This window comes from Cynara cardunculus, assembly GCF_001531365.2.
Source record: "Cynara cardunculus var. scolymus isolate 2C chromosome LG 16, CcrdV1, whole genome shotgun sequence".
NCBI classification, from domain to species: domain Eukaryota; kingdom Viridiplantae; phylum Streptophyta; class Magnoliopsida; order Asterales; family Asteraceae; genus Cynara; species Cynara cardunculus.
Genome location: NC_037543.1, coordinates 7093542 through 7120719, shown reverse-complemented (window position 1 = coordinate 7120719; position 27178 = coordinate 7093542). Strand labels below are relative to the sequence as shown.

At 35.9% G+C, this 27178-nt stretch overlaps 2 protein-coding genes across 2 annotated transcripts; one reads left to right on the top strand and one right to left on the bottom strand.

The window, feature by feature from the left end:
- Window positions 1-8487: 8487 nt before the first annotated feature.
- LOC112529743 (cysteine proteinase inhibitor A-like) lies at window positions 8488-10073 on the bottom strand. Its single transcript, XM_025141119.1, has 2 exons — window positions 9978-10073; window positions 8488-8664 (listed from the first exon to the last, which is right to left on the bottom strand). Exons 1-2 carry the CDS (start codon window positions 10071-10073, stop codon window positions 8488-8490), a joined length of 273 nt encoding a protein of 90 aa, XP_024996887.1.
- A 12985-nt stretch (window positions 10074-23058) lies between these two features.
- Window positions 23059-25745, top strand: LOC112529445 (G2/mitotic-specific cyclin S13-7-like). Its single transcript, XM_025140731.1, has 7 exons — window positions 23059-23347; window positions 23891-24017; window positions 24097-24154; window positions 24266-24406; window positions 24491-25027; window positions 25096-25277; window positions 25358-25745. Exons 1-7 carry the CDS (start codon window positions 23302-23304, stop codon window positions 25512-25514), a joined length of 1248 nt encoding a protein of 415 aa, XP_024996499.1. The 5' UTR covers window positions 23059-23301; the 3' UTR covers window positions 25515-25745.
- Window positions 25746-27178: the final 1433 nt, after the last annotated feature.

Sequence of the window (27178 nt, the reverse complement as noted above, 5' to 3'; positions counted from 1 at the left end):
CTGCTTCTACAACACCTCTCTTACACATCTTTCGGGCCTGACTTTTGGACTGATCAATAGTCCGATTTCGGACACTTCCAACCTTGTCCACTTGTGAATTGAATGATGGCATCTTGAACTGTCCCGTATGATCAGCCTGCTTACTTGAGTGCATATTGTATCTTGTTAGATGCGTAGACTTCTCGTTTGAAGCCCTATCAACCTCAGCGATCACTATTGGACTTGTCCAGAACTGAGATAATGGGGACAATAAATTAGCATCCGATATGGTCGCCACCTTCGCAGGTGTTACCTCAACAATAGCCAAAGTGGGCACGTGACCCGTCGTTGGCGGTGTAGCATCTGCAGTGGATGGTTGTGATTGCTCGTACACCATTGGCTCTGTTGGTCGGGTGTACCATTTGCTCCCTTTAAGTACTTGTGCTAACTTATACTTGAATTCTTCAATTTCAACGTCCCCCGGGAAGCGTTCAATAAGCGACTGTAAATGCAAATCTGCCTCCTCTCTTGCGGTACACAAATCATCAATCTTTTTCCACATATTCCTAATGCATTCCTGAAAAAAGAAAAGGTCAAACTGTTAAAAGGCAAACAAGATATGTCATATGTACTAAAAACATTAACATCCTACTTCATGCTATTTATGCTATGAAGTTATACTAACTTGATGTTTTGTTATCACGCCGATTTATTTTTAAAAATTACAACAGTAAAGTACTTCGTATAGAGGCTGTACCCGTATCGGTTGTGCCGCTATTTTACGAAATTGATTACGTAAGAAACATGAGTTTGTTCACAAATAGACAAGTTAAAGTGTTAAAATGTTTAGGTATGAAAATCTAATACTTCGGATAATAAGTATGGATTAAAGGGTACTCTAAATTACATGAGAATAAGATTTTCACATAAAAAATGTCAAACTTACAACATCTAACTCAACTTCCATTATAAATAAATATAACCAACTATTATATAGAGTTTATACGTTTACCTCCTTTGTCATTCCATCATCACTCTCTTGATTATGTCGACTTGATTATCCAATGTCCTTCGCTGTTATACCAGGTTCACCATGCTTGTCAACCGGTGCATGCTTGACGTTTGGCACATGTTTAAACTGTGCATATCCTAGTCCACCACCTCTAATCTCAACCTCTTGCCTTTTCCTCAACAAATCCATCGTCCATGCCCTCAAAGGAGGTGTCCCATTTTCCACTTGAATGCGTTCACATGATGTTGAATAGACATACAGTAACTGCAAAAGTTGGATAAAGTAGTTTGTACATACACCTGTTGGATAAAGTATATTTACATATATTGAACTTGTTACTTACCGTTAAGCATGTTAATGGGTCTGCGTAAAAGGACATAAGGCTGTCCCTATTCCAGCATCTCTTGATTGTCGCTATGCAGTCGTATATATATTTACACCAATCAATCTTTGGTATAATATTTATGCTTTGGAGGCGAGTCAGGAAACGCAAGTTGCAAACTCCGACCCGGCTGCATTCTGCGAGTGTATTAATCACAATAACCAGAAAACTCAACTTGAACATAGCTCCTGCGTCAGCTGATCTATGCACAACGTTCATAACATCCTTAGGCCTCATCCGGTCCTTGTTGAATTGCTTCCGCCATGTCGCAATCATGTCATCAAGGAACGAGGATTGCTTAACCAAATTCAGATCCATGCCCCCCATTGGCAACCTTTAACACTTCATGTATGGATTCAGCTGTTATTGGGATTGCACCATTGTTTATCTTAATGTTCATAGCAGCTACATCTAACATATCCACAACGTAGAACCCCAATTTGGCCGGAATCCCGTCTACTGTCATATCTAGCAAAGATTCGAAGCCCATGTCCTTGATAGTTGCTCTTTGGGCAGGGGTTAGGCATTTAACTGTTTCGTACAATGTCTTAGGCGAAGTCCTTGTTCTAATGCCCAATGTCGTGTCCTTTGCATCAGGCTGTTCATATGTTGCTTCCATGACGTGGCCAACTGCAGTTCCTTTGTCCTTACGTGTGATTCTGGTAGCTGCCTTTAGTTGAGGCTGGTGGACTAGCTGGAAATCATTATCACAATCCATCCCTGTGTTCATGAAAACATTTTTCAACCTCAAATTAGAAGCCTTAAGCAAAGACTGCATATATCGACCAGGTTATCTGATTAAATAAAAAAAATGAATTACATATGTAAATGAATAGTAAATCATGTATTGAACGGGAAAAAAATTGGTTGGTTTGCATAGTATATGAGTTGTTTTTCTATATAAGCTGATTGAAAGATGCAATGTAAAGGTGATATGTGAGTAATCTTCACGCTTATATGTCAGTGAGTATTGTTTTAAAGTGTACTAGTTAAAACTGCATATTTAGAGAAAAGCATGGCTCTTGCATATGGGAAGGGTGCTCAATAAAAAAGGCCCCCCTAGAGATAGATATCCAAACACAATCACATTTTAACAATACGTTGCATGAACAAAATCAGCAAAATCCATAACAAAAAAGGTAATATAAAAAATGTCATGTCAAACACGTCAAAAAGCTAGATAGCTTTTTGGACTTTGTACAACCAATGAATTTCTATAGAACATGTAAATACCAGAAACCTATCTTTCAAAAAGCCAATCTATTTATGCTTCTATTTACGCGACAAGTCTTTGCATGTACAAATGAAACGAGGAATAACGACGCAAGACCTTGAAACGCTAAACTAAGTTAGATGATAGACTGGATATGAGTTTCAGTTATGATACAGAGATGAAACAAGTATGCAGTCAGTTAGGGTTGTTTGTTAAAAGTAAGTTGTTAAAACAGTTCAAAACTGTCCGAAAAGAGAGATATATATGTACCAAAGTTACCTGTAAGTTTATCTAGCCTCTCGTCGTTATGTTTGTCAGGCGCATTTATTGAGTGATGTACTTGCTTTCTTGATTGATCTTCTAATAGTACGGTATTAGTTCTAAGTTCCCGACCTGATCAAACAATATACTATTTGTTAGTAATAAAACATTTATTGTGTTCTTACTATGCTACTCTGAAAACGTCAATCTCATATTTGTTTAAATGCAACAAACATACCGGTTTGTTTCGAGGAACCCATAACCTTCGACTTCGTTAGTACCAATAACGTCGAGGACGATGTTGCACCTGTACATATTAGCCTAGTTAGTTTACATATCATATCAATGGAGATTAACTTAGTTGTGCCCCCGAACAATGATTAATGCCTACATCGTCTTACATGTTCAAAATTTGTAATAAGACAATCTATTACTTGACTGATAACAACATCATCATATACAAACACCACGTATCCATACAAATTGTATTCAGTTGTAGTTAACATTATTTCGTTGGAAAATGAGGAGTAGTGATTGTAGGGATATTGCATCAACCAAATAGCTATTATACTACTATAAATATGTACGACACGAAAATTAATTGACTAAAAAACATTCGTATACAATAATACAAATGGATTGTTATCTAATGTTGTTTCTTTATGATCATAAATAACATAGTGTTACATAGATTTATACACGTCGTCATTAACATGAATTTTGGCACCTCACGTATATGTTTAACATGGATGGAATTTTATAGTCAAACATTTAAATAAATTGTATATATGCACACATGACTGAATTAATAACGAATGAACATATGAAGACAATTTTTTATTATATATGAACAAATTAAAATGCGAAGTCAAAACGGATCAATACATGCATATATTGTAGCAACAACCCTAGCATATGTACACATGCATCTGCCTGTTGATTTTACCAAAACAGTAGATGAACAACCGGTCGGTCATCACTATCCTAACTGATCCAGTTGTTAGATATACTTGATTCATTTTCGTTACATATATGTTTTAGAGTTTACTCCTAAGTTCTTTACATGGCAGTCCATATTTTTGGTAGAGTGTGCAAAACACATGTATACAACCTAAGATATGACACATGTATGTTGACATATTGGATTAAATATGAGATTTCGGATGTGAGCAACGTACACACACCTATAGGTTTTTTAACATAGTCGACTAGTTGATGGTCGAGTATACATATTGTTAACACTTGTGAAATAACCAACATTCAGTGGCATCCAGGCTAACATATAATTATCTACTTACGTGTTGCCCCCCAGACGTGACACATATGTGAACCACCTTATACGAAAACATGTGCACATAAGGATAACATTTCCATGTATTCACATATATTTTTTACACATGTTATGATAACACCTTTGATACATATTACAATTAACACTTTGTTCATTAGGTTCACAGATAGGTTCATTCATTCATCGACTCTGTATCAATCCAAAAGTGGACATCTACGCACACCTGACTGAGATTTAATACAAAAGGTCGACGTATGTGTTCAATTGTGCCCGTATGAAGTCACTTTACTTCGAACAATATGTCCACCTTATTCACAGACCTCTTAACATTCTTCATGCACATTAGTCGATTTTGGTTGAACTAGATGAACATAATGTTACATCCAAGAAGCTCACACTTTTTGCATGCTTCTTATTAAGTCTAATTTAACTGATGTTTTGTTACGACAGATGTACCCCGCACGAACTTTACAGTACACATTATCTGGAATGATGTGAGTACATAAACAACTAGTGCAATACAAATATGAACTAAAAAACGACCAAGCAGTGACATATTGAGATACTTCTAAATCGACATATCATAGATGTTAGACGTGATGTTCATTACTTTCGAAATGATTGCATATTTGAGCGTGATAACCAAACTCGGCACATGAACGTACATGTGTTTTTTTGAATAGAATCGAGTTTGTGTCACTTAACCGATAAACCTAAGAACTTGGGTTTAAATAAGTTGAAAAATCATGAGTTATCAACCAAAATGGCCTACTTATATGATAGTGCATATGTCTTAATCACAAAAAAAGAAATTATATCGTAAATGTCAACACCTACAATGATAACCTTATAGGAATGAACGCATGCACAAATTTACATCACTGAAACCTAATGATAAATAACCAAATCGTGTTTTTTAATTCATTGTGATCACGTACTATGCTACATATGAACCAAGCATACAGGCTCACATATTATTATCTACTTACGGGTTGCCCCCCCCCCCGACATGACACATATGTGAACCACCAAATACGAAAACATGTGCACATACGGCTTACATTTCCATGTATTCACATATATTTTTGACACATGTATATGATAACACCTCTGATACATATTACAACTACAAGAAATGAAGTGTACATACGGACCGAGCTAGGTATACGAAGACAGACAGTGACCAAGAGTTGATCAAAAGGTTCACAAATTAAATCACGTTGCAAACATACTTGTTCATTATGATCACTTTCAGGTTCATTAGGCCATATGTCTCATGTGAACCACCTGTGCATATGTCTCATGTGAACTACTTGTGCATATACCCTAATCTCATAAAACCCAATATGACTATCGCCATCTGAACCACCACCACCGACTACCATGATCTGAACCACCATCGACCACCACCAATCTAAACCACCGCTGATATGAACCACTGCCATCCACTACCGATTTGAACCACCGCCGATTTGATTCACTGTCGATCGGAACCATCACCGATCATCGCCATCTGAACCACCATGGACCACCACTTATCTGAATCACTGTCGACCATCGCCATCTGAACCACAACGAACCACCATCAATTTGAACCACTGCCAACTACCACCGATCTGAATCACCGCCGACCACCGTCGATCTGAACCACCGCCAACCATCACCGATTTGAACAACCACTTATCTGATCTGAACCACCGCCGATATGAATCACATCCGATCATCGCCACCTGAAGCACTATGGACCATCACTGATCTGAACCATTGCCGACCACCGACAATTACCACCGATCTAAATCACCATAGGACACCGCCGACCACCAACGATTTGAACAACCATCGATCTGAACCACTGCCTCCACCGTCAATCTAAACCACTATCCATGTGAACTACTGCTGACCACCTCCATATGAACCACCTCAGACCACCATCGATCTGAACCACTGCTGACCAACGTCATATGAACCACAACCGACCACCACCGATCTGAACCACCGTGGACCACCACCGATCTGAACCACCGCCAACCACCATTGATTTAGTAACGTCGTTTGGCTTATGGTTATAATTTGGGTTGCGTATTTTATATCGTTATATATATATATATATATATTAAATAATTATTTTATTAAAATATGTTTGATTTTAAAAAAATTAAAATTTTCAAAAAAGGGCATTTTAGTCATTTACCAATATTTCATTCCAATTTCGAAGCTACATTTTGTGATTCAAAAAGAAAAATTCCAATTTTTTAACAGATTTCATTCCAATGTCTACCAACCAAACAAGTGGTCAAACTTGACAACATTTCATTCTAATTCTTTTAAAGTCAAATTCCTTTAACATATTTCATTTCATCCAAAAACATTCCACTCACAAAACGCCCACCTTTGTTTCTCACTATAGATGCTTTATTGATGTTGACAGAGTAAATTACATATTTTGTCCATGTGGTTTGTTATAAATTGCGATTTTGTCCCCTTGCCTTTGTAATTTGGATTTTTGTCCCTTTGGTTTGCAATTCATTTCTATTTTCGTCTATGAGGACAAAACACTATTATGTATGAATGATTAAAATGAAAAAAAGAATTATAAACCATAAGGACGAAAAAACAATAAATTTTAAATCATAAGGACGAAAAAGGTAATACATTATAAACCATAGGTAAGAAATTTTCAACAAACCAGAGGGACTAAAACCATAATTTACTCATGTTGAAATAATAAATGGATCCACAAAAAGAAGATTCTTATTAGTCACTATTGGAGTTTTACCAAGAACTTCTCCAACATATTCTCTAAATTAGATAATTAAAAGTCAAAATCTTCAAAATCATTTTACGTTCATCTTCAATTACGTATCCAATTTTAAAAAATCACAATATTAATTATATTATAAAAATGTTCAATAAAATTCATAAAATATTATCTCATTGGTTGGAAGATTAAAAAACATTTTCTCTTTCTTAAGCAATCATTTTTTCAGAGTTCTTCAAATTTGTAGAATTCATTCTCTTTTTTTTTCCTACTTTCTCCATTTTGTAGAATGTTTGAAGAATTTGTTAAAGCAAAACCAACAACATCCTCATTTTGAAGAATTTGTTGGAGATGCTCTGATAATTATTAATTTATTAACTTAACAATGATATAACCAAAAAAAAAGGTTCTTGTAAGTTACTCCACAATACTATTTTCTTCCTCAAAAATTTCTCATTTGTCTATCGGGTTCATAACAAAAGCGGACTATTTAAAATTCATTTAAACAAGAGACTCTGAATGCATCAACAAAGCCTACACAATTTCTGATCTCTAGTAAACCTCTCAGTAAGAGTCGGTAGCTTCTTTTTTTTAGTGGTGGCTACCCAGATACCATTGAAAGTGCAGTAGGTTTTTGTGTGTGAGAATGTGAGGCTCGTTGAAAGTAAATTAAGACATCATAAAAAGCGATAAAAGTTCAAGTTTTATTTAAGAAACGCAGGTTATCGGTGAACAAATTAAAAACCAAATTTATTAACAATATACTTTTATGTACAATTCAAGTTTTATTCCACAAGCACACATCATCATGAACGAATTTACGACCTCTTTCCTAACATGATAAATAGTGGTGGTCTCCTACCACTCTCTCACCTGCATCACAAATTATAGAATCAAATCAAAACCATATCCAGCTTCTAATATTCAAAACTCATAAAAGTGGCTTAGATACGATGGTGTGTTTTCAGAGGCAGATCGAAAAAACTCAAACGATGACATCATCTGACCAAAAGGTGAAAGGTATAGAAAGTTTTAATAAATCATAACAGTTTAGTTGGTTAGTTACTTGTATTTCTAAAGAAAAGTAGCAGGTTTGAGATTCCTTCCATTGTTGAAATATAGAGACTCGTAATCGAACATTAAGGCTAGCATCATTTTAAGAACGTAATTTTCCCCACTACTGAAGCAGTGGCAAGGTTCAGCATATTCCCCTATATAGGCCGTTTCATGGACCCACTTTAATAGATACGTTGACATGGCCACCACTTCGTTTCTTCGTCATAGTGTAAAAAATTATAGAGTCGTGAAATGTGCTATCGTATCATTTTGTTTTGTGCAATTGTATATATTTTGAAACTACGATGATGCCACAAGTTTCTCTTGGTAAAGTTTGTTTGTATGGTTTTTCTCTCACCCCAGACCAGGATCCTTATCCTGTTTGTGTCATTTTTCTTAATTTTTAGTTTTAGATTTATTACGATTCTAAAAAGATTGTAATAAAAGACTTGAATACATGATCCCACACATGAAAAACATAGAAGTAATTGGAGAGAATGTAATGTACCCCATATGTATATGCATGGAAAGTTGATTAAACTTGCTTGAATTCCTGCAATTCTTGGAAGTTCTCCCATGACTTCACCCACACCTTGGCTTCATAAGTTTTGGTCTCACCACCATCATTTGCTTCCAGGGTGATAATGTAAAGTTTACCCTGTACAACTTGCTCCTTTGTGTTTACTACCTTCCCAAACTCCAATTTTGCATTCTGCATTTCCATACACTTCTTTAGTATTTACGTTACAAAATCGAGTTTAAAGGATGTCAAGTGTTCTAATAGACTGCTTTACAAGATTTTAGGGCAAAATACTTGTGTGTCGTATGTAAAAAATGTTACAATAAGTTCATATGATATATTTGGACATCTTGATATAAAATGTTCTATTTTTTTTATAAATATGACACGTGTCCTACAAAAGGTCTTTTAACGTGACATTGCTCAAAAATGTTCTAAAAAACTTGTTAAAACACCTACAAATGTCATATAAATTTATGGGAACACTTTACATAGAATATATATATATATATATATATATATGATTGTTTGGTTCTATAAAGTTAAGTCTTACAAAACGGTCTATATATTAGGACCCTTGTACATTTTTTAACGTCCTAAAAACCTGATCTTATGGTAATATGTTAGTGTGTCGCTTTTATTTGGAAGATGTGTGCGTTGAAACATTCATGTATTATCTATTCTATAATATAAAACATTTGATAAAAACTCTTAAAAACCATTTTTATACATGAAGTACTGTTTATTTATGCATATTACTTAAAATTCAAGATTACAAGTAAATTATGCGTAAGTACAACCTATTAAATCTTCATGTTTGAATTCGTGTAACTAAGTGCAGATAAACATAATCAAATAGAGGATAAACTATCTCATTTTAAATATAAAAAATCTAAAATATAATTAGGATAATCATTAAGTTCTAATAAAATAATTAATTATTATCTTTATAAAAAATTGTATTATTAAACCAATATCATTATTTAGTTTGATACTAATATCAATATTTTTTTTTCAATTTTTTATGATATATCTTCATATTTATATTTTATTTAAAAATAAAAACATTATCGTTTTTTCAAAACCATATAAAACTAAATTGATTTCTTAATGTTTTTGTAACTACGATAAAAATATTCTATAACTATATTCCATTTATTTACAATTATTTATTTTTAATTCTATTTCACGGTTATTATTTTGTGCCACCACGAGAAAAAAGAAATCTCCCGTGCATTCCATTGGCAAATGAGTGGTGCCTAGCTAGAACCCAGAGCTCACGCATATGGATTATACATACCGATTTATCAGATGCATGTTGCAGATACAAGCCGTCTATGGATCGTTAAATATGTTTGGGCGTACATAAATTAAAACTTGTAAAACAAACGATCGAATAGTTACAATATAACTAATACAACGAACATACAATCGGACAATCAAAACGGAAATGATTTGAAAATGAATGAATTAATTAAGAAAGATGATTCGAGAACAATTAATACCTGCTTCTTGTTGTGTTCATCGACGGCGAACCGAGCAATGGTATCGATCTCAACGGTGTTTTCGACGGTGTTGGCTCCTCCAGCAACTGCTGCCATTTTTGTTGCAAGTAATTAATTAACCCGAAACGTGAAAATGTCCCAACGTGTTATTGGATCAATATATACATACATATATGTATGTATTGGTGGCAGTAATTGAGAATGGAGAAAGAATGATTGCCATTGTTTTCCGGCTGTTGAATTTCATTAAATTAAACCACGTATGCCTAACAATATTTAGAACCAAAATCAGTTGGAATGATTACATTAAAACTATTTTTATACCAAGTCACATTATCTTACCGGATGAATATGATAAAGACCAAGAATTATACCCGGTAAGAACGAGACAGAGGACCAAGAGTCATACCCGGTAAGTGAGGACGATGACTCTTACCACGGTAAGCGCTTACCAGGTAAATTGTTGCGTACGATGTCATTTTGGTGAACTAAATCTTACCTAGTAAGAAAATGATAGTGTAAAATTTTACCGATTAGTACTTACAAGGTAAGTGTTTGGTAAACGGCACCTTAATGCTATTTCCAAACTATCTATTTCTAAAACCGTGTGGCTTTCCATCTATTAGTTTCAAGCCTATGATATAAGAATATTGGAGTCTTGATCATTCAGTGATGGATTGAGAAACTTAGGTGAGGGGAGTTAAACTTACTAGTGTCGAAAATTTTGCAAATTGAATAATTAATCCACCCAACACACACATACATATAAGAGCTTAATCAAATGAGAACTGTTTAATTTGTCGTAATCGTGAGATCCAACATGAACCAATCATTCAGGATAGTTATTATGATTTCTTAAAATAAATAGAAAGGTAAATTAGTAAATTGTATTGAGTATTCAATTTACTTTAATTAATTTAATATTCTAATTTTGAAATAGATGTATGTGTGTGTGTGTGTGTATATTATAATGGACGGGATCACCACCTATGACCCTCTTTCCCCATCACTGGCTAAAACGTGTTTCGTCTCCGGTGCAACACTTTACACCGATCCCTTTGCCCAACACCGTCCGACGCCTCCTTCTCCGCCCATCTCCGTCCACTGGCCATCGCTGCTTCTTATTCTCTATCCATCTCAAACCACCGGTCATCATCTCCTCAACTCTCACTTTCGGTCTGACTCCCCCCTGTTCAAGATCGGTTTCAGTTTTTCATATCCCAAGAGATCTATTTTCTGCACACTCATATCGGTTTCGGTTTCTGGTTTTTGTTCAGATCTTATTTTAGATCGGGGACGTAACCCATATATTGTCGGAGATGTAACGCAGAAGATGTAAGGTTTTTGGATGTAACCTAGATCTCTTTGGAGATGTAACATCGAGTGTAATACAGTGGTAACACAATAGTATCATAGTTGTATTCATCAGATCTGGTACCATAGTGTGTATCACAATGCATTTTTGGCTGTTATACGAAGTGTATCACAAGATATTTTTGTTGTTTTACTAAGTGTATCACACCTTGTTTTTTAGGTATTGTTGTTTTACCAAGTGTATCACATTGTGTTTTTCGTTATTTTATGAAGCGTATCATAGTGTGCATCATGTGTTTGTCATAATAAGGTTCCCCGGAATAAAGTTCGACGAAGAGAGAAGAGAACATATATAGGATTTTTAAAATACCTAAAATGCACTTTAATTAAAATTTTAAGTCAAATTAACAAAATTATCAGTTTCTTAATTTAACTATTCATTTGTTGTTGAGATTGAATCTCACATTCATCACAAACTGATCAGTTCTCCCTTGAATGACCCCATCCATCCATCCATCCGTCCGTCCGTCCGTCCATATATATATACATATATACACACACATACGTGTCCGTCCGTCCGTCCGTCCATCCATCCATCCATCCATATATATATATATATATATATATATATATATATATATATATATACACACACACATACATGGAGGTTCAAACGAGAACACCTTCATTTTACGATAACGCGAGATCATCTTTATCACATGTGATAATACACGTTAGGGGAACCTGTGATGTGCGGACGACATGTTCTACAACTTAGGTCGCGTCAAAGGTTGTCTGCGTCTATGATTTAACATCAGATGTGATGGTTTTGATGGATTATAGTATCATATCAATAACAACATTATCACATGTGATAATACTTGTGATGGGACTTAGTGGTGTAAGGGCGACTTGGCCCACAACCACGTTCGCAACGAAAATCGTCCGCATATCTGATTTAGTATGACATGTGTGTTATATGTGATGAAATAATAGTATCACATATGATTGTCTATAGTGAAAGTGTGTTATCGCATTGTCGTAAAATGAAGGTGTTCTCATTTGAACCATTCCCTATATATATATATATATATGTGTGTGTGTGTGTGTGTGTGATATATATATATATATATGATTAATCATTTAAAAATTCCATTTTTTGTAAGACATGTAAGATTTAATGTAAGCCACTTATTTAAAATAATTAAATTTATTTTTTTAATTAATAATAGAAGGGTATTGATGTATTTTGATAATTTGAAACCATCGGTCATTAAATCTAATCTCTCTCTCCCTTAAAATCACGATTCTTCAAATCCTTCCATCTATATTTTCCTTTTATTTCACAATTATCTCTAAAACCCTAAGAAAAGACGGTCTCTCTTCCTTCTCTCTCTATATATGAGTGAATATATACTTTCCCTTGTGAATATTTCCAACCGATTCAGAGGTGTTTATCATCGACTATGCAGCTGTTGTCTCAAGTTGTAGAAGAGACGATTAATGTGTGATTTGGAAGAGATCTTTGTAGATTGGGTTTGTCCGAATGATGTGGACTATAAATGAATTTGGACTTGTATTGGAATAGAATAATTTCCGTAGTTATTTTCCCTTACCTTGTGCCTTAAGTTTAGGACTTCCATATTTATTTTCTTAATTCTTGTATTTATTCTGTTAACCATTAATGAAAAGAAAATAACTTTGAGCCATTAAAATCTATATGGTATCAGAGCAAGGTTAACCAAACACACAAAACCCTAGTCGTTCAACAATCATGACCGGCTGCACTGAAGGTTCGGCTGGAAAGAAAAATGAAGGCGGACCAAACGTGAACTCCCCGCTATATATTCATGCATCGGATTATCCGAAACAGATGCATGCCAACAAAACTCTTACCGACAACAATTATACGGATTGGTCTCAGATGATCATGAATTTTCTCTTCGCCAAAAATAAGGTGGGTTTCATTGATGGGTCAATCAAGAAACTAGAGAAGGATTCAACTGACTACATGCTCTGGATGTGATGTGATGCCATGGTGAAAGGTTGGCTAACGACTGCGATAGAGAAGAAGATAAGATCCAACGTAAAGTATGCCAACACCACTTCTAAGATCTGGACCGATCTAAAGGAGCGTTTTGGAAAAGAAAGCGCGCCAAGGGCATACGAATTGAAACAAACCCTATAGATGACACTTCAGAATGGAGCCATCATTTCAGTCTACTACACCAAGTTGCGCAACCTTTGGGATGATATTGGGTCTGTGTTGCCAGTGCCCAAGTGTTCCTACAACAGTTGTACATGCGACGTCGGCAAAAAGGTAAGTGGGTTGAGAGAGAAAGAAAGGCTCTATGAGTTCCTCATGGTTCTTGATTGTCACTTCTCTATGATCAAAACCCAAATACTTGCCATGAATCCCATACCAAGCCTTGGGAATGTATACCACCTCGTGGCTGAGGACGAGCGGTAGAGAGCTAGATCAGCAGATAAGAAGCCGGCTACAGAAGCTCCTGCTTTCAAGGCTTTTGTACCGATACGACGAGAAGGAAAGCAGAACCAAAAGCGTGACAAACTGACTCAAAAGGATGCCAAACGGGTTGACGTGGTCAAGCATTGTACCTTATGTGGAAAGGACGATCATTCACGAGACGGTTGCTTCAAACAGATAGGCTATCCAGAATGGTGGCCAGGAAACAAGAAACGTGAAGAAACAAAACTGAAATCCTCCTTCACCGAACCATGATGCAACTCTCCCATTCCCAGACTGACCAATGAACAATATGAGTCTTTTTTGAAGCACTCTTCAAAAACGGGAAGCTTCGGTAAGGAAGTTAATGCTCAAAAGGCGTTTATGACTGGTAAAGGTAATGACAATGATTATTGGGTGGTTGACTCGGGATCTACTGAGCACATCACTCGCGATGGTAGTATCCTTGAAAATAAAGCCAAAACTTACTTTGAAACCCCAGTTGTCATTCCCAATGGGGATGCAATACTGGTTGAAGGTAAGGGGGAATGTCTTTTGCCAGGAGGAACTAAAATAAAAGGAGTCTTACAAATTTCCAAATTTACTTGCAATCTTTTATTCATTAGTAGATTGAGCAAGGATTTTTGTGTCATGTAGTAACTTCACATGAGGAGCTTGATTGGTGCGGGTGAGTACAAGAATGATCTATACCGAATGGGGATGATTGGAGGTGAGAAGAAGGCAACGACTACGACTGTGGATATCTGGTACAAAAGATTGGGACACACATCCGATGATAAACTTAATCAGACAGATTTTCTTAGTAATAGTTCTTTTGATCAGATTTGTGATTCTTGTTCCAAGGTAAAACACACCAGACTTTCTTTTCCAAATAGTAATATTAAAACCAATGATTGTTTTGAGTTAATACATTGTGACATCTAGGGGAAATATCGTGTTCCTTCTATTTTGGGGCAATATATTTTTTAACCATAGTCGATGACTTTAGTAGAGTCATATGGGTTTTTCTTCTAAAATTCAAGCACGAAGCAAGCAATCGCTTGACAAGTTTTCACAACATGATAAAAACTCAAATTGGAAAACCCATCAAAAGTATCCGTACAGACAATGGCGGTGAGTTTACTTCAAGCGACATGCTAAAGTTTTACAATGAACATGGGATTTTGCTTGAAACTACTTGTCTACACACCCCACAACAAAATGAGGTTGTGGAAAGAAAACACAGACATTTTCTTGAAACCGCTAGAGTCTTAAGGTTTGAAGCCAATTTACCCAAAAGATTATGGAGAATGTGTCATGACAGCAACGTTTATCATCAACCGGTTGCCTTCCAAGATCATTGGGAACAAGACATCCTACGAAATTGTTTTTAATCAAAAGCCATATTACAGTTACATGAATATTTTCGGGTGTCTAACCTACTATAGAAACACAACAACCAATGGAGACAAGTTTGAAGTAGGGGGGGACCAGGGGTGTTCTTGGGTACCCGTAAGGTACAAAAGGTTATAAATTCTATGACATAAACGAGAAGCAAATCATTATATCCAGGGATGTTCGATTTTGTGAGAATAAATTTCTTTTTGAAAAACTAGCCCATACACAAAAGGAAACAGGTCCCTCCAACCCACAAAACCAATCGACCCAACATGATGACCCATATGGTCCCCTTGATTTCAACAGTCCTTCTGAGGACGAACAGCAGGATAATGATGATGACTTTGGCCAGGAAGTTCTCCCTGAAGGCCCAAATCACGAGACTACCAGCCTAGTCTCAAATAACATGGGCAACACGGATTATGAGGTAGAAGAAGCAGTACCAGACCCTTCGAATCAGCTGAGTCAACCCAAATGACATCGATCTCAACCAAAACGTCTCAATGACTTTGTCGTGCAACTCCCCCCTCCCTTTCAGTTGATGACGCTCAAACCCCACCAACTCAAGCTTCCTCGACGGTACACCCTTTATCTAATTTTGTCTTGTATGAGCAATTTTCTAACTCTCATAAAAAAAATTTAGAGGATATTGATTCCACCGATGAGCCAAAATTCTTTCATCAGGCCATCAGAGATGAGCATTGAAAAGAGGCTATGAGAAAAGAAGTACGTGCTCTTGAAGAAAATGGCACGTTGACACTAGAAAACTTGCTTGATGAAAAGTGTGCCATTGACTCCAAGTGGGTATATAAAGTCAAATATAAGCCCAATGGGGATGTTGAGAGATACAAAAAACGTCTTATAGCAAATGTTTTCACACAGACTGAAGGAATAACAAGGCTATGAGAAAAAAAATACGTGCTCTTGAAGAAAATGGCACGTGGACACTAGAAAACTTGCTTGATGGAAAGCGTGCCATTGATTCCAAGTGGGTATATAAAGTCAAATACAAGCCCAATGGGGACGTTGAGAGATACAAAGCACGTCTTGTAGCGAAAGGTTTCACACAGACTGAAGGAACAGATTATCATGATACTTTTGCTACCGTCACCAAACTAGTCACGATTCGAGCACTTTTGGCAGTAGCTACCAAGAACAATTGGTTCATCCACCAACTTGATGTAAACAACGCCTTCTTGCATGGTGACTTGAATGAAGAGATCTACATGAAAATCCCACAAGGATTTTCTAAAGAAGATGAAACAAAAGTATGCCTGTTGAGAAAGTCCATCTATGGTTTGAAGCAAGCCTCGCAGAACTAGTATCACAAGTTCACCAATGCTCTTCTTGCTCTTAAATTCAAACAATCCAAGGCAGACCACTCTTTGTTCATCCAACAATGAAATGGAAACTTTTTAGCGGCCCTCATATATGTCGATGACGTCATCTTAGTTGGCAGCGACATCACCAAAATGCAACACACCAAAACCAAACTCGACAACAAATTTAGTATCAATAATCTCGGGGATCTCAAGTACTTCCTCGGCATAGAAGTTTCTCTTACTGACGAAGGTTTGGTGTTGAGCCAAAGAAAATACACCTTGGACATTCTTGCGGATTATGGTTTCGAAAGATGCAGTCCAAGTTCTTTTCCCATGGAGCAAAATCATATGCTAGACAAAAGTGACGATGAACCTCAAGTTGATGCTAGCCGCTATTGACGTATAATTGGACGCCTCCTTTATTTGCAAGCCACTCGACCAGATATTGCCTACTTTGTCAATATCCTATCTCAATTTGTGGTCGATCCACAACAGCCCCACATGGATGCGCTGGATCGCACCCTTTGATACCTGAAAGCCACACCCGGACAAGGTGTTCTGCTTTCGTGGGCAGGCGGCTATACTCTTATGGCCTATTGTGACTCTAATTGGCTTAGATGTCCTTACACACGTTTATCCAGGACCGATTATGTTCTTCTTCTAGCCTTCTAGGTGGTGCTCCTATCTCTTGAAAAACTAAGAAGTAGTTGATGGTTTCTCGTTCCTTTGCCGAAACAGAATAGCGATCGATGGCTTCTACTGTTATCGAGATCCTAGGGTCCGATGGATCCTACAAGAACTCAATGTTCCTTCCGCTGGCCCGACCCTATTGTTCTGTGACAATCAGGTTGCTCGTCACATAGCTAATAATCTCGTGTTTCATGAGCGAACTAAGCATGTTGAGATGAACTATTTTTTGGTTCATGAACGAGTTGATTCCAAAGAAATCCAACCTTTCCTGGTTGACTCCAAAAATGCAGATTGTTGATCTTCTCACCAAAGGGTTATGCACTTTACAACTTCGTTTCTTACTTTACAAGTTGAGCTCTCGAGATCTCCATGCTCCAACTTGAGGGGGAGTATTATAATAGAATAATTTTCATAGTTATCTTTCCTTACCTTGTGCCTTAAGTTTAGGGACTTCCATATTTATTTTCTTAATTTATGTATTTATTATGTTAACCATTAATGTAAAGAAAATAACTGAGTCATTAATTTCTATAACTTGAAACTTTATTGAAAGTGGAATTAAGGGTACACAGTCACCATATGACCAACAGTCGTTGTCTTTGTAAGAAAGATTAGTTAATGTTCCAACTCCTCCTGATTCGAGAGCAGCAACGGTGAACGGTGATGTCCCGGTTTCTTGCACTTCATCCAAACTCAATGTAAGGTTTCTTGGTTGGTATTTTTTTCACGATGCTTTTATTTCAGATTTGGATTTCTTTCTTCTATACTTCTTCGTTTCTATCTAAGATCTTTGAGGACTTGTTTTTCTAAACTTTTGGGTTTTGGTTGATATTCTTTCTTACACTGAATATTGGTGGGTAAAGGAGTCCAAAACTATGGGACATAATAATATGAAGGCAAAACTAAGCCAAATAGGTGTGTGAATGTGAAGGAAGTTACTTGGTAAATAGGGAACATGGTGTGTTAACTGATAATGTTCAGAAATCTTTCAGATCTATGGGTTGAATGAGTAAGAGAAGCATGAAAGACCATCTGTTTTTGAAACTTGCCTTGTTCATTATGTGTTCACCTTATCTATTTGTTCATCTTTATCTCTTTGTTCACCACATGTTTATCGACTAGAGAAAGATTTCACCAGCAATGTGCACCCTATGAACATTCTTGTTCATTATGTCTTCTCAAATGGAAGACTCAAATATAAAAACTCATGTATTTCAACACAAAATTGAGAAAGAGGAGAGAGAGAAAGGAGAGAGGCATTTATCAAATACCTATATTGCCCTTAAACTAAATTGAACGTAAAATGAGGAAATTTGTTTTAAAAGATTTTGTTATTAATTTTTTTATACATATTAAATCATTTTCTAAATCACGTTTTTGATTTGATGCCCTATAAGTTAGAGTTTTGATCTGAAATTTTGTGGAATCATTTCCAAGGATGTAAGGGAGTAAACCCAATTGGAATTTCTGGATTTCATCAAGAAATGAAGGAGATATCTAGTTTGGAGCGGCATAGGATCATTCTGCAAAAAAACGACTATTGGAGGTAAAATACTCAACCAAAATTAGTGTATAATATATGGTTGGCTTTGTTTTCGATTACCTTTCCACTGGTATAATTTTTGTGGGTTATGGTGGCCTGTATGTCGAGCGGTTTGGGCTAGAAGCTGTTGTGATGGCGGCGGCTTGACGAGATTCGGATACAAAAACTCAAATACGAGTTTAATAATGGACTGTAGGATTGTAAATTTGTGTACGAGCTGGGATTATTATTATATATAAGATTTTGTAAAAAGTTAGGTGAAAACTGCTCGGAAAACGATCTCAAATGGAATTCGTTCACGATAGCCGCACCAAGGGTGCGATTGGGTTGGGTCAGGCATTGAGTTGGGCCGGCCGACGCTGGACCAAGTTTTGGGGTCGGGGGTAATTTGTCTTGGTCGAGTTCAGTTAGACTTGAGTCATTTTGATAAAATCGAGTTCAGTTACATTTGAGGCTCATTTATTTACTTGGATTAATCGAAATAAATTGGGATGTTTCAATTAAGTTGGTCAAGATTTGGAAATCAAATTATAAAGGGTGTTAGTTAATTAGGATCCACATTTAAATTATAAGAAATAATTTAATAACTTATTACGGGAGTTCTAATTAGATAATTTTGGGATCTGACGTTTTTAAAACGAGAATCGTGTATAATTAAAGTTTGGGTTTAATACGTCGTAATTTATTCTGAACGTGAAATATTCCATGGGGGAAGGTACATGGCGACTAGGTATGCTTAAGGTTGACCCGCTGACCATGCTAACCCTAGGGTTGACCCATTTGACTTTCGGGTTGACTTTGTGGGAAAAGTCAAGACTCTAATTATGGAAATATAATTATGTGTTATAGGGTATTATTCAGAGACGAGGTTTAGCTAAGCGGAACTATTCAGGTGAGTCTTCATGAGACTTCAATTGGGATGCATGCTAACGTACAAATTATTTGAGAATTATGTTATTTTTATGTGCATGTTTATGGGCTTCATACATGCATGAGAATTACTATTATGTTATTGTGTTTTAAAATAAATAGCATGTTATAAACGGGTTATTACTTATTATGTTCAATCGGGTATGGGATTGGGTTGATATGTCATAAAGGAAGGCACTTCGTAAGGATGGGTGATCGGACAAGGGATAGTCGTATAACCAGAGGAATGTCGGTGATAGTAAGACCTTTATCTGATGGGACATAAAATGAGATCTCGTTATTATTTAAAGGAGTTTTGAAGCAAATGTACGTATTATTTTATTTGGGCTATTTGTTTGTTTTATGCATGACAAGACATGTATGATTGTGCATGAAAATCATGAACTTATCTAGCTTTTTAAAGCTAACTATTAATATGCATCTCAAGGGCAGGTACTTCCAAGATAGGTATTGGTAAGAGACACGAGTAAGAGGAAGGTTATCGATAATCTACTCATTTAAGACTTCAGCTATAGAAAAAGTTAGGTTAAGGATTTTGGGATCTCATATGATAAATGGTTTTTATTATTTATTTGAGGTTTATGGCGTGGAAAAGGAAAAAAATAATTATATTTAAAATAGAGAAAAGAGCAAAATGATTGTTTTGCCCTCTTTGTTAACCGGAGTGGCTGACGGCTATTTGCATGACGAACTGAAATCAAGACAAGTTGCATGGGTGGAGGATTTTTTTTAATAAATAAAGATAATAAATCATAAACCTTAATTATAATTAAATTTTTAAATGAACAAGTTATATTTAAAAAACGAGTATTTTATTTTCTTTAATTTGGTATTCACATTGATATATATTTTTTCTAGTTTTTGAAACATGGTTTTCAAAATTTCAATCACCGAGTATATTCATACAACAGAGTAATATGTTTAACATTTATAAAACTAATTAATAAACAAACCATAACCATAACCATGTTCAAATACATAATAAGTGTTTAGTCCTATTAATATGGCAAAATACTCCTTAAAATTGATAACCAACAGAAGACTCATTCGCTATGTCAAACGATACAAATTCGTAAAATAGATTGAGAAAGAAAAAAACGAGATGCATTTTGTGACTACACTTCTATCAACTGATAATATATTTGGATTTAATCTTGAGGATCATCTCATCTTGCAATTTGCATGTAAAGTCGGTTTTAGTACATAGGGTATTCTCGATATCATTGAAACTTCTCTAAACTGTTATCTACTTATCTTCAAGGCCAATACGATTAGTCTAGTTACTCACATGTTGATTCGAACATTCATAGTTATAAGAAAAGTATGCTTGGATTTGTAATGTATGTATGAATTATTTTTCTTCTAATTAAATTATTTTCTCTTAAGAAGAGTCGAATACTAAGCGTACAAATTGAATAAAAAATTAAATTAAAACGAGTAGCCAAATTCATCCGAAAATCAAAAAATGCATTCAACTTGAGTTGCATTAAAAAAAACAACACTCCTAACTTTATGTCATCTTTCTTTTAAAAGATGCATTTTATTAAGAGAAGGATGAAATACATAAAAGAAATCGGGGGGTTCTCGAAGATGATCTATTTTGTAACTTGATGTGCAGAGTGTTGGCTCATTCTTTGTGCTTTTTTGAACCATGGCCATTTTCTTATATACATGGAGAGACGGATAGGGATGAAACTTTTATGTGTGCCTACATATGTTGTTTTTAGTTGGACACAAAGTTTCTTAACATGACCCTGTTTTTCAGATCTCGATTCATAATCTCGCTCTCTCTATGGCACGGCTCGGACACATCGTCTCAAAACAAGGTCATCATTATCAAATGTTTGTGCTTCAGATTTTTCCTATCTTATCTCTTCAGATTGAGAATGTGGTGAGTTTTCTTGATTTTATAGTGGTTTAATTGATTATGTTGAAAGTGATTTTGAAGTGGTTTCGTAGTGCACCCACTTTTTGTATATTTGATTGTTAGATCTGAATATAAATAAATTGTAAGTATATAGTTGTGTCTGGCATTTTTATGCGATGAAGACTTTGTTTAAGTGCTACATGGTTGCATTTTGTTTTTGTAACTGGCGGTAAATTCAAATATCTTTTGCATTATGTTAACATTTTCAGTTTTCACAACTTGCAGGCAAGGTGAATCGTTTTTTGCAAATGTCAATACCCAATTAAAGAGAAACATCACCATTGATGTCAAAGTTTTCGACTCCCAGTCAATTATATTATGTTTTGCTGTTTGATTCCACTGTGCTTGTTTATTTGTTATTATTTCTTTATTTTCTGGTTGAAATTCTTTCCTCATGGTTTGAGGTATTTATCAATTTTCTGGTAATAAAATGTTGTTTCGACTTTTATATAAATTGTTCTTGTAACAGTATTACAAGGGTTTTGTTTACAACTTCTCTCCCTCCTGCCTTGTTCTTTTCTACTTACCTTTTGATAATGAAATTGAATATGGCATGAACAGGTTTTGGAGTTAATTTTTCTGTCCGTCTTTACCTCATATCTAGAGTGCATCTTCATTGGAGACAACAAGCTATGATCATATGTCAAATTGTGTAATATGACATGACGTTGTTGTGTTTCTATTCATGCTTTAATAATGGGTTTGTTGTTATACATTCAATTGGCCGATTCTTTGCTTGTTTCTATACGGACGTTCCAAATCATAATGAAGCAGTGTTGTTAATTTCTCATGATTATATTTACTCCATGATCAAGTAGTCTTATGGTGTTTCCTTATGGCTTAGATTCAATAGCCTCATGGTAAGGTTTCAATTATTATCTTTTGTTGTGTTTCATTTGAATCATGAATTGGTACCAATTTATGTGTGTTTAGTTTTTTGGATGGCATAACTCATGGACCATGGGGTGGTTTAAAGGGGGAGCATGGATTTGCATGCCAAAATGCATCATTAAAAAAATAACCATTATACATGGAACAGTTATTTATGGCATCAAATTCCAAAGTAAAGGCTATACAAAGATTACATGTTATTCAAACTGAAAAGAAAAACACTTTTGATGTGACGATCAATAAAGCTTATGGTCTAACAAATTTGAGTGCAAATGTTTATCCATAATTGGTATGCTTGCTTACTTTTATTCATATTTCACATACTGCTGCATTGCACGGATACACGACCAGTAAAAAACCAGAAAATTGGAAAGCCCAAACAAAATGGATCAATTGGGCTAGCCCAGCACAGCCCAGCCCAAATCCGACGGTATTTAGTTTAAAATATGTTTAAGAAAACAACGGGCTCGTATAGAAGGTGAAAAGGGGAAGAATATTACCGTTAAAACAAGGAAATATGCCACGACATCCAACGGTCAATATTCAAAAATTGAAAAATATGACCGTTTATAAAAGCATGGGCGCGTTTCCTCCATTGCCGATTAAAACCCTCGAAATCAAACGAAATCTCTAACACCAAACCCTAAAATCGAACGCTCTGTAAAATTGTTGCTGTTAACTGGGAGAAAGAGACTTTCATAAGAACGTAAACCGATCATACGGTGGCGACTGGAAACCCAGAAGAAGGGGAGGCAAACAACAGCCGTCTCCAATCGTTTTTCTCGTCACTTTTAACGAGTATTGGAGGTGTTTTTGGCCATACTCAAGAACAAGAAGAAGCTATGACGTCCTACGAACCTGTTGTTCCGATTCAACAACAGAATATAGGTATGTTTTGGAAATATGATTGTTCATGAGTTTTATCGATTTTGGAGAATGTCTATGTAAAAACTGGGATCTAGGGTTTCACGATGAATTAATTTCAGTGATAAAGTTTGTTGTTTCATTCATTAACAGTGGCTTATAATAGACTTGTGATTTCAGTGATGAAGTTTGTTGTTTCATCATATGAGGCTTTTGATGGATCCGTTCAATATATCGTTTGTGTGTTTTATCGTTGAGGAGAATTCTATAGGGTTTCATAACTCACGAATCAATCTGGTTTCTTTGAGTTCGTTGTTTCGTTTTTTCGATTTAAAACCTAGAAGTAATCCTTACTATGGCTTCTAATTGATCTGTTCGTATTAATAACTTAGATGTATGCTTTATCGATTGATTGCAGACTTCCTCTTTAAAATCTGAAGGTTTAGAGTGTTCACTAACACCAACGAATTTAGATGATAAATTTGTATTTATTGTTTTTTGTGTTTGTGCTTTTGTTTGATTTGAAGGATTTCTAGATTATTTTGTTGACCGAGTCTGATTTTTCAGTAGCAGATGTTAAGCAGAAACACGAAAGAAGAAACCGAAAAGCCCTAGGTGACATTGGAAATCTTGCTGCTGCTCCTGTTGTTGAAATCGGAAAGCCCCAAACTCAGATTTCTCGCCCGATTACAAGGTTCGTTTCCCATTTCCCCTCCTCTTGATTCAGTGTCATATTTCTTAGTTCTTGATTTGAGTTTGATGATTTTGATCAGAACTTTTCGTGCCCAATTGTTGGCCAATGGACAAGCAGCAGCAGATAAGAACATAAAGGTAGCAAGTGTTCATTGTTGTTCAACCTATATGTTTGATAAATCGAATTAATAAAAGGTGCTGTGTACCTAAACGTGTTAGCTTCTTGGTTTTCTTTGAACCCAAATGCAGAAACCACTAGCAGAAGAAAACAATGGCAATTTAGTCTCGAAGCAAAAGAAGGAAGTTGTGGGAAATCATGAAGAAACCCCAAAAAGAAGAACAAGGAAGCCATCCAAGACACTCACATCTGTTCTTACTGCTCGAAGCAAGGTTTGTTCATTAAGGATTTGATTTAATAACTTTCGGAATGATTCATTTGTGAATGGAGCATTGGTTTTGAATCTTTTTTATCAGGCTGCTTGTGGGATCACAACAAAACCGAAAGATCCAGTTGTTAACATCGATGAATCAGACATCAACAATGAACTAGCGGAAGTCGAATACGTCGAAGACATTTACACCTTCTACAAACTTTCAGAAACCGAAGGGGGTTTACGCGATTATATGAATTTGCAACCTGACCTCAATGCCAAAATGAGAGCTATTTTGGTAGATTGGTTGATTGAAGTTCACCGGAAGTTCGAGCTGATGCCAGAAAGTATTTACCTCACCATCAACATCGTTGATCGATACCTCTCCCAGAAACCTGTCCCCCGAAGAGAACTTCAATTGGTGGGCATCAGTGCAATGCTAATCGCCTGCAAATACGAAGAAATCTGGCCACCGGAGGTTAATGATTTGATGGTGATATCAGATAATGCATACACAAGAGACCAGATTCTCGCCATGGAGAAAGCGATTCTCGGTGAGCTCGGTTGGTACTTAACGGTTCCAACACCATATGTGTTTCTTGTTCGGTACACGAAAGCTTCAATTCCTTCTGATGATGAGGTAAATTTCAGAATCGAATTTTAGTAAGAATTAGAATTGAAACTGATCCTTTTCTGTTGACATTTTAGATGGGGAACATGGTTTTCTTCTTGACCGAACTCGGTTTGATTCACTACTCGGTGATCATAACCAACAACCCTTCTAAGCTCGCGGCTTCAGCCGTTTACGCAGCTCGGTGCACCCTTAACAAGACCCCGGCTTGGACGGAAACACTCAAGCATCACACCGGCTACTCCGAAGATCAACTAAGGTGAGTGTTTTGATGTTCACGTGGGTATGGATAAAAATTGGAAATTTTGATGTTTAATTGGAGAAATGATGTTTGAACAGGGAGTGTGCAAAGGTTTTGGTGAGTTTCCATGCTTGTGCTAGTGAAACAAAGCTGAAGGCTGTGTACCGGAAGTATGTGAACCCGGAGAAGGGTGCGGTGGCTCTTTTCCCGGCTGCGAGAAGTCTTGTGGCGGAGGTTGGTGGTGGTTCATCGTAGGCAGTCATGATTGTAGAAATATCTGGATGATGGATCATATTGCTGTTATGATCTTATGGTTTTTTTATAAACTGAAGTCTGTTGTTTGTTTTTGGTTATTGGGTGCATATTATGAGTAGTAGTAATTTGATGATGATGGATGGGTTTGTGTTTGTTATTTTTCTTTTGGAAAGGTATGCTAAACACTAAATTTGGCAACCAAGTCTGTCTTCATACTTTTGTAACTAAAAGTATATTTTTTTTATGTTGATGAGCAAGTCTCCTGTTCAATTGGTCTAAGGAATGAGAAGATGTTTGCTTTGAGTCCGAGTCCGAGTCCGGGTCTCTTCATGTGTATGTTTGTGTCTTGCTCTCCGATAAGTTGTAGATATAAATAATTGCTTAAAAAATGTTAAATATCTCAATGTAAAAGATTAAAAATTAGTAAACAATTATTTACGCCTAAAGATTATGGAACAAACACGATTAATATTTTTTTCATTAATTTTGGATTTCAATTATTTTTTAAAGTAAATTACCTTCTTGGTTCATGAGGTTTTATGTATGTAAAAAAATCTGTTAAATAGTTTACTTAAGAGGTTATTTTGATCATTTTTATTAATTATAAGGATCAGGATTTATGTAATAAAAACCACAAGAACCAAATATGTAAGGGGCTGTTTGGCAGTTGCTGAATGATTTAGTACAGAATAGTTAAGAGGTCAGAATGGTTAARAGGGTCAGAATGGTTAAGTGCTGAATGAAATAATGTTGTTTGGTAACTGTTCTCTGAATGACAATAAATTACCATTTTAACCCTCATCTAATAAAAATCCATTATTCGAATTCGATTCAACAAAAACACGTATTTCATATTAATCCAAACAAACATAACGATACTAGTTCAAAATCTAGCTCTGTAAAAAAAATCTGTTAAATAGTTTACTTAAGAGGTTATTTTGATCATTTTTATTAATTATAAGGATCAAATATGTAATAAAAACCACAAGAACAAAATATGTAAGGGGCTGTTTGGCAGTTGCTGAATGATTTAGTGCAGAATAGTTAAGAGGGTCAGAATGGTTAAGTGCTGAATGAAATAATGTTGTTTGGTAACTGTTCTCTGAATGACAATAAATTACCATTTTAACTCTCATCTAATAAAAACCCATTATTCGAATTCGATTCAACAAACACACGTATTTCATATTAATCCAAACAAACATAACGATACTAGTTCAAAACAAGATTTTTCATAATYCAAACCAACATAATTGAGGGGATTAAAGGGAAAGGCATTCTGTTTTGTGAACACTGGTTGAGCGAGAAACCGTTTTGGGAGTCCCATGCCTCTCGAAAGCCTGTGGAGATTGTAATCATTCAACAAATTCAAGTAATCCAACGGATTGACCATTAGACATATCAAATGGTATATGTGCAGTACGATTTAGGGAGAATGACGACTTGACGACTTGATTCGAAGAGCCGTGAAGATTTGGAATGCGTGCAGGCGATATTAGTGAAAATTCAGGGACACTTGAGGTCGCCGGCGATGGAGACGATGGAGGTCACCRRCGAAAACCGGCCGACCTGGGGAAGGGGACGAAGGCGACGGGTTCAAGAGATTATCGTTTCTGACATCGGGAACGTGCAGCGGCGATGAGCGGCGGGCGACGAGAGCGGGC

Coding starts and splice junctions, on each gene's coding strand:
- LOC112529743 (XM_025141119.1), bottom strand. CDS start 10,073: ATGGCAGCAGTTGCTGGAGGAGCCAACACCGTCGAAAACACCGTTGAG. Junction 8,665..9,977: donor ATGAACACAACAAGAAGCAG/GTATTAATTGTT, acceptor ATGGAAATGCAG/AATGCAAAATTGGAGTTTGG.
- LOC112529445 (XM_025140731.1), top strand. CDS start 23,302: ATGACGTCCTACGAACCTGTTGTTCCGATTCAACAACAGAATATAG. Junction 23,348..23,890: donor GATTCAACAACAGAATATAG/GTATGTTTTGGA, acceptor CTGATTTTTCAG/TAGCAGATGTTAAGCAGAAA. Junction 25,278..25,357: donor TACTCCGAAGATCAACTAAG/GTGAGTGTTTTG, acceptor ATGTTTGAACAG/GGAGTGTGCAAAGGTTTTGG.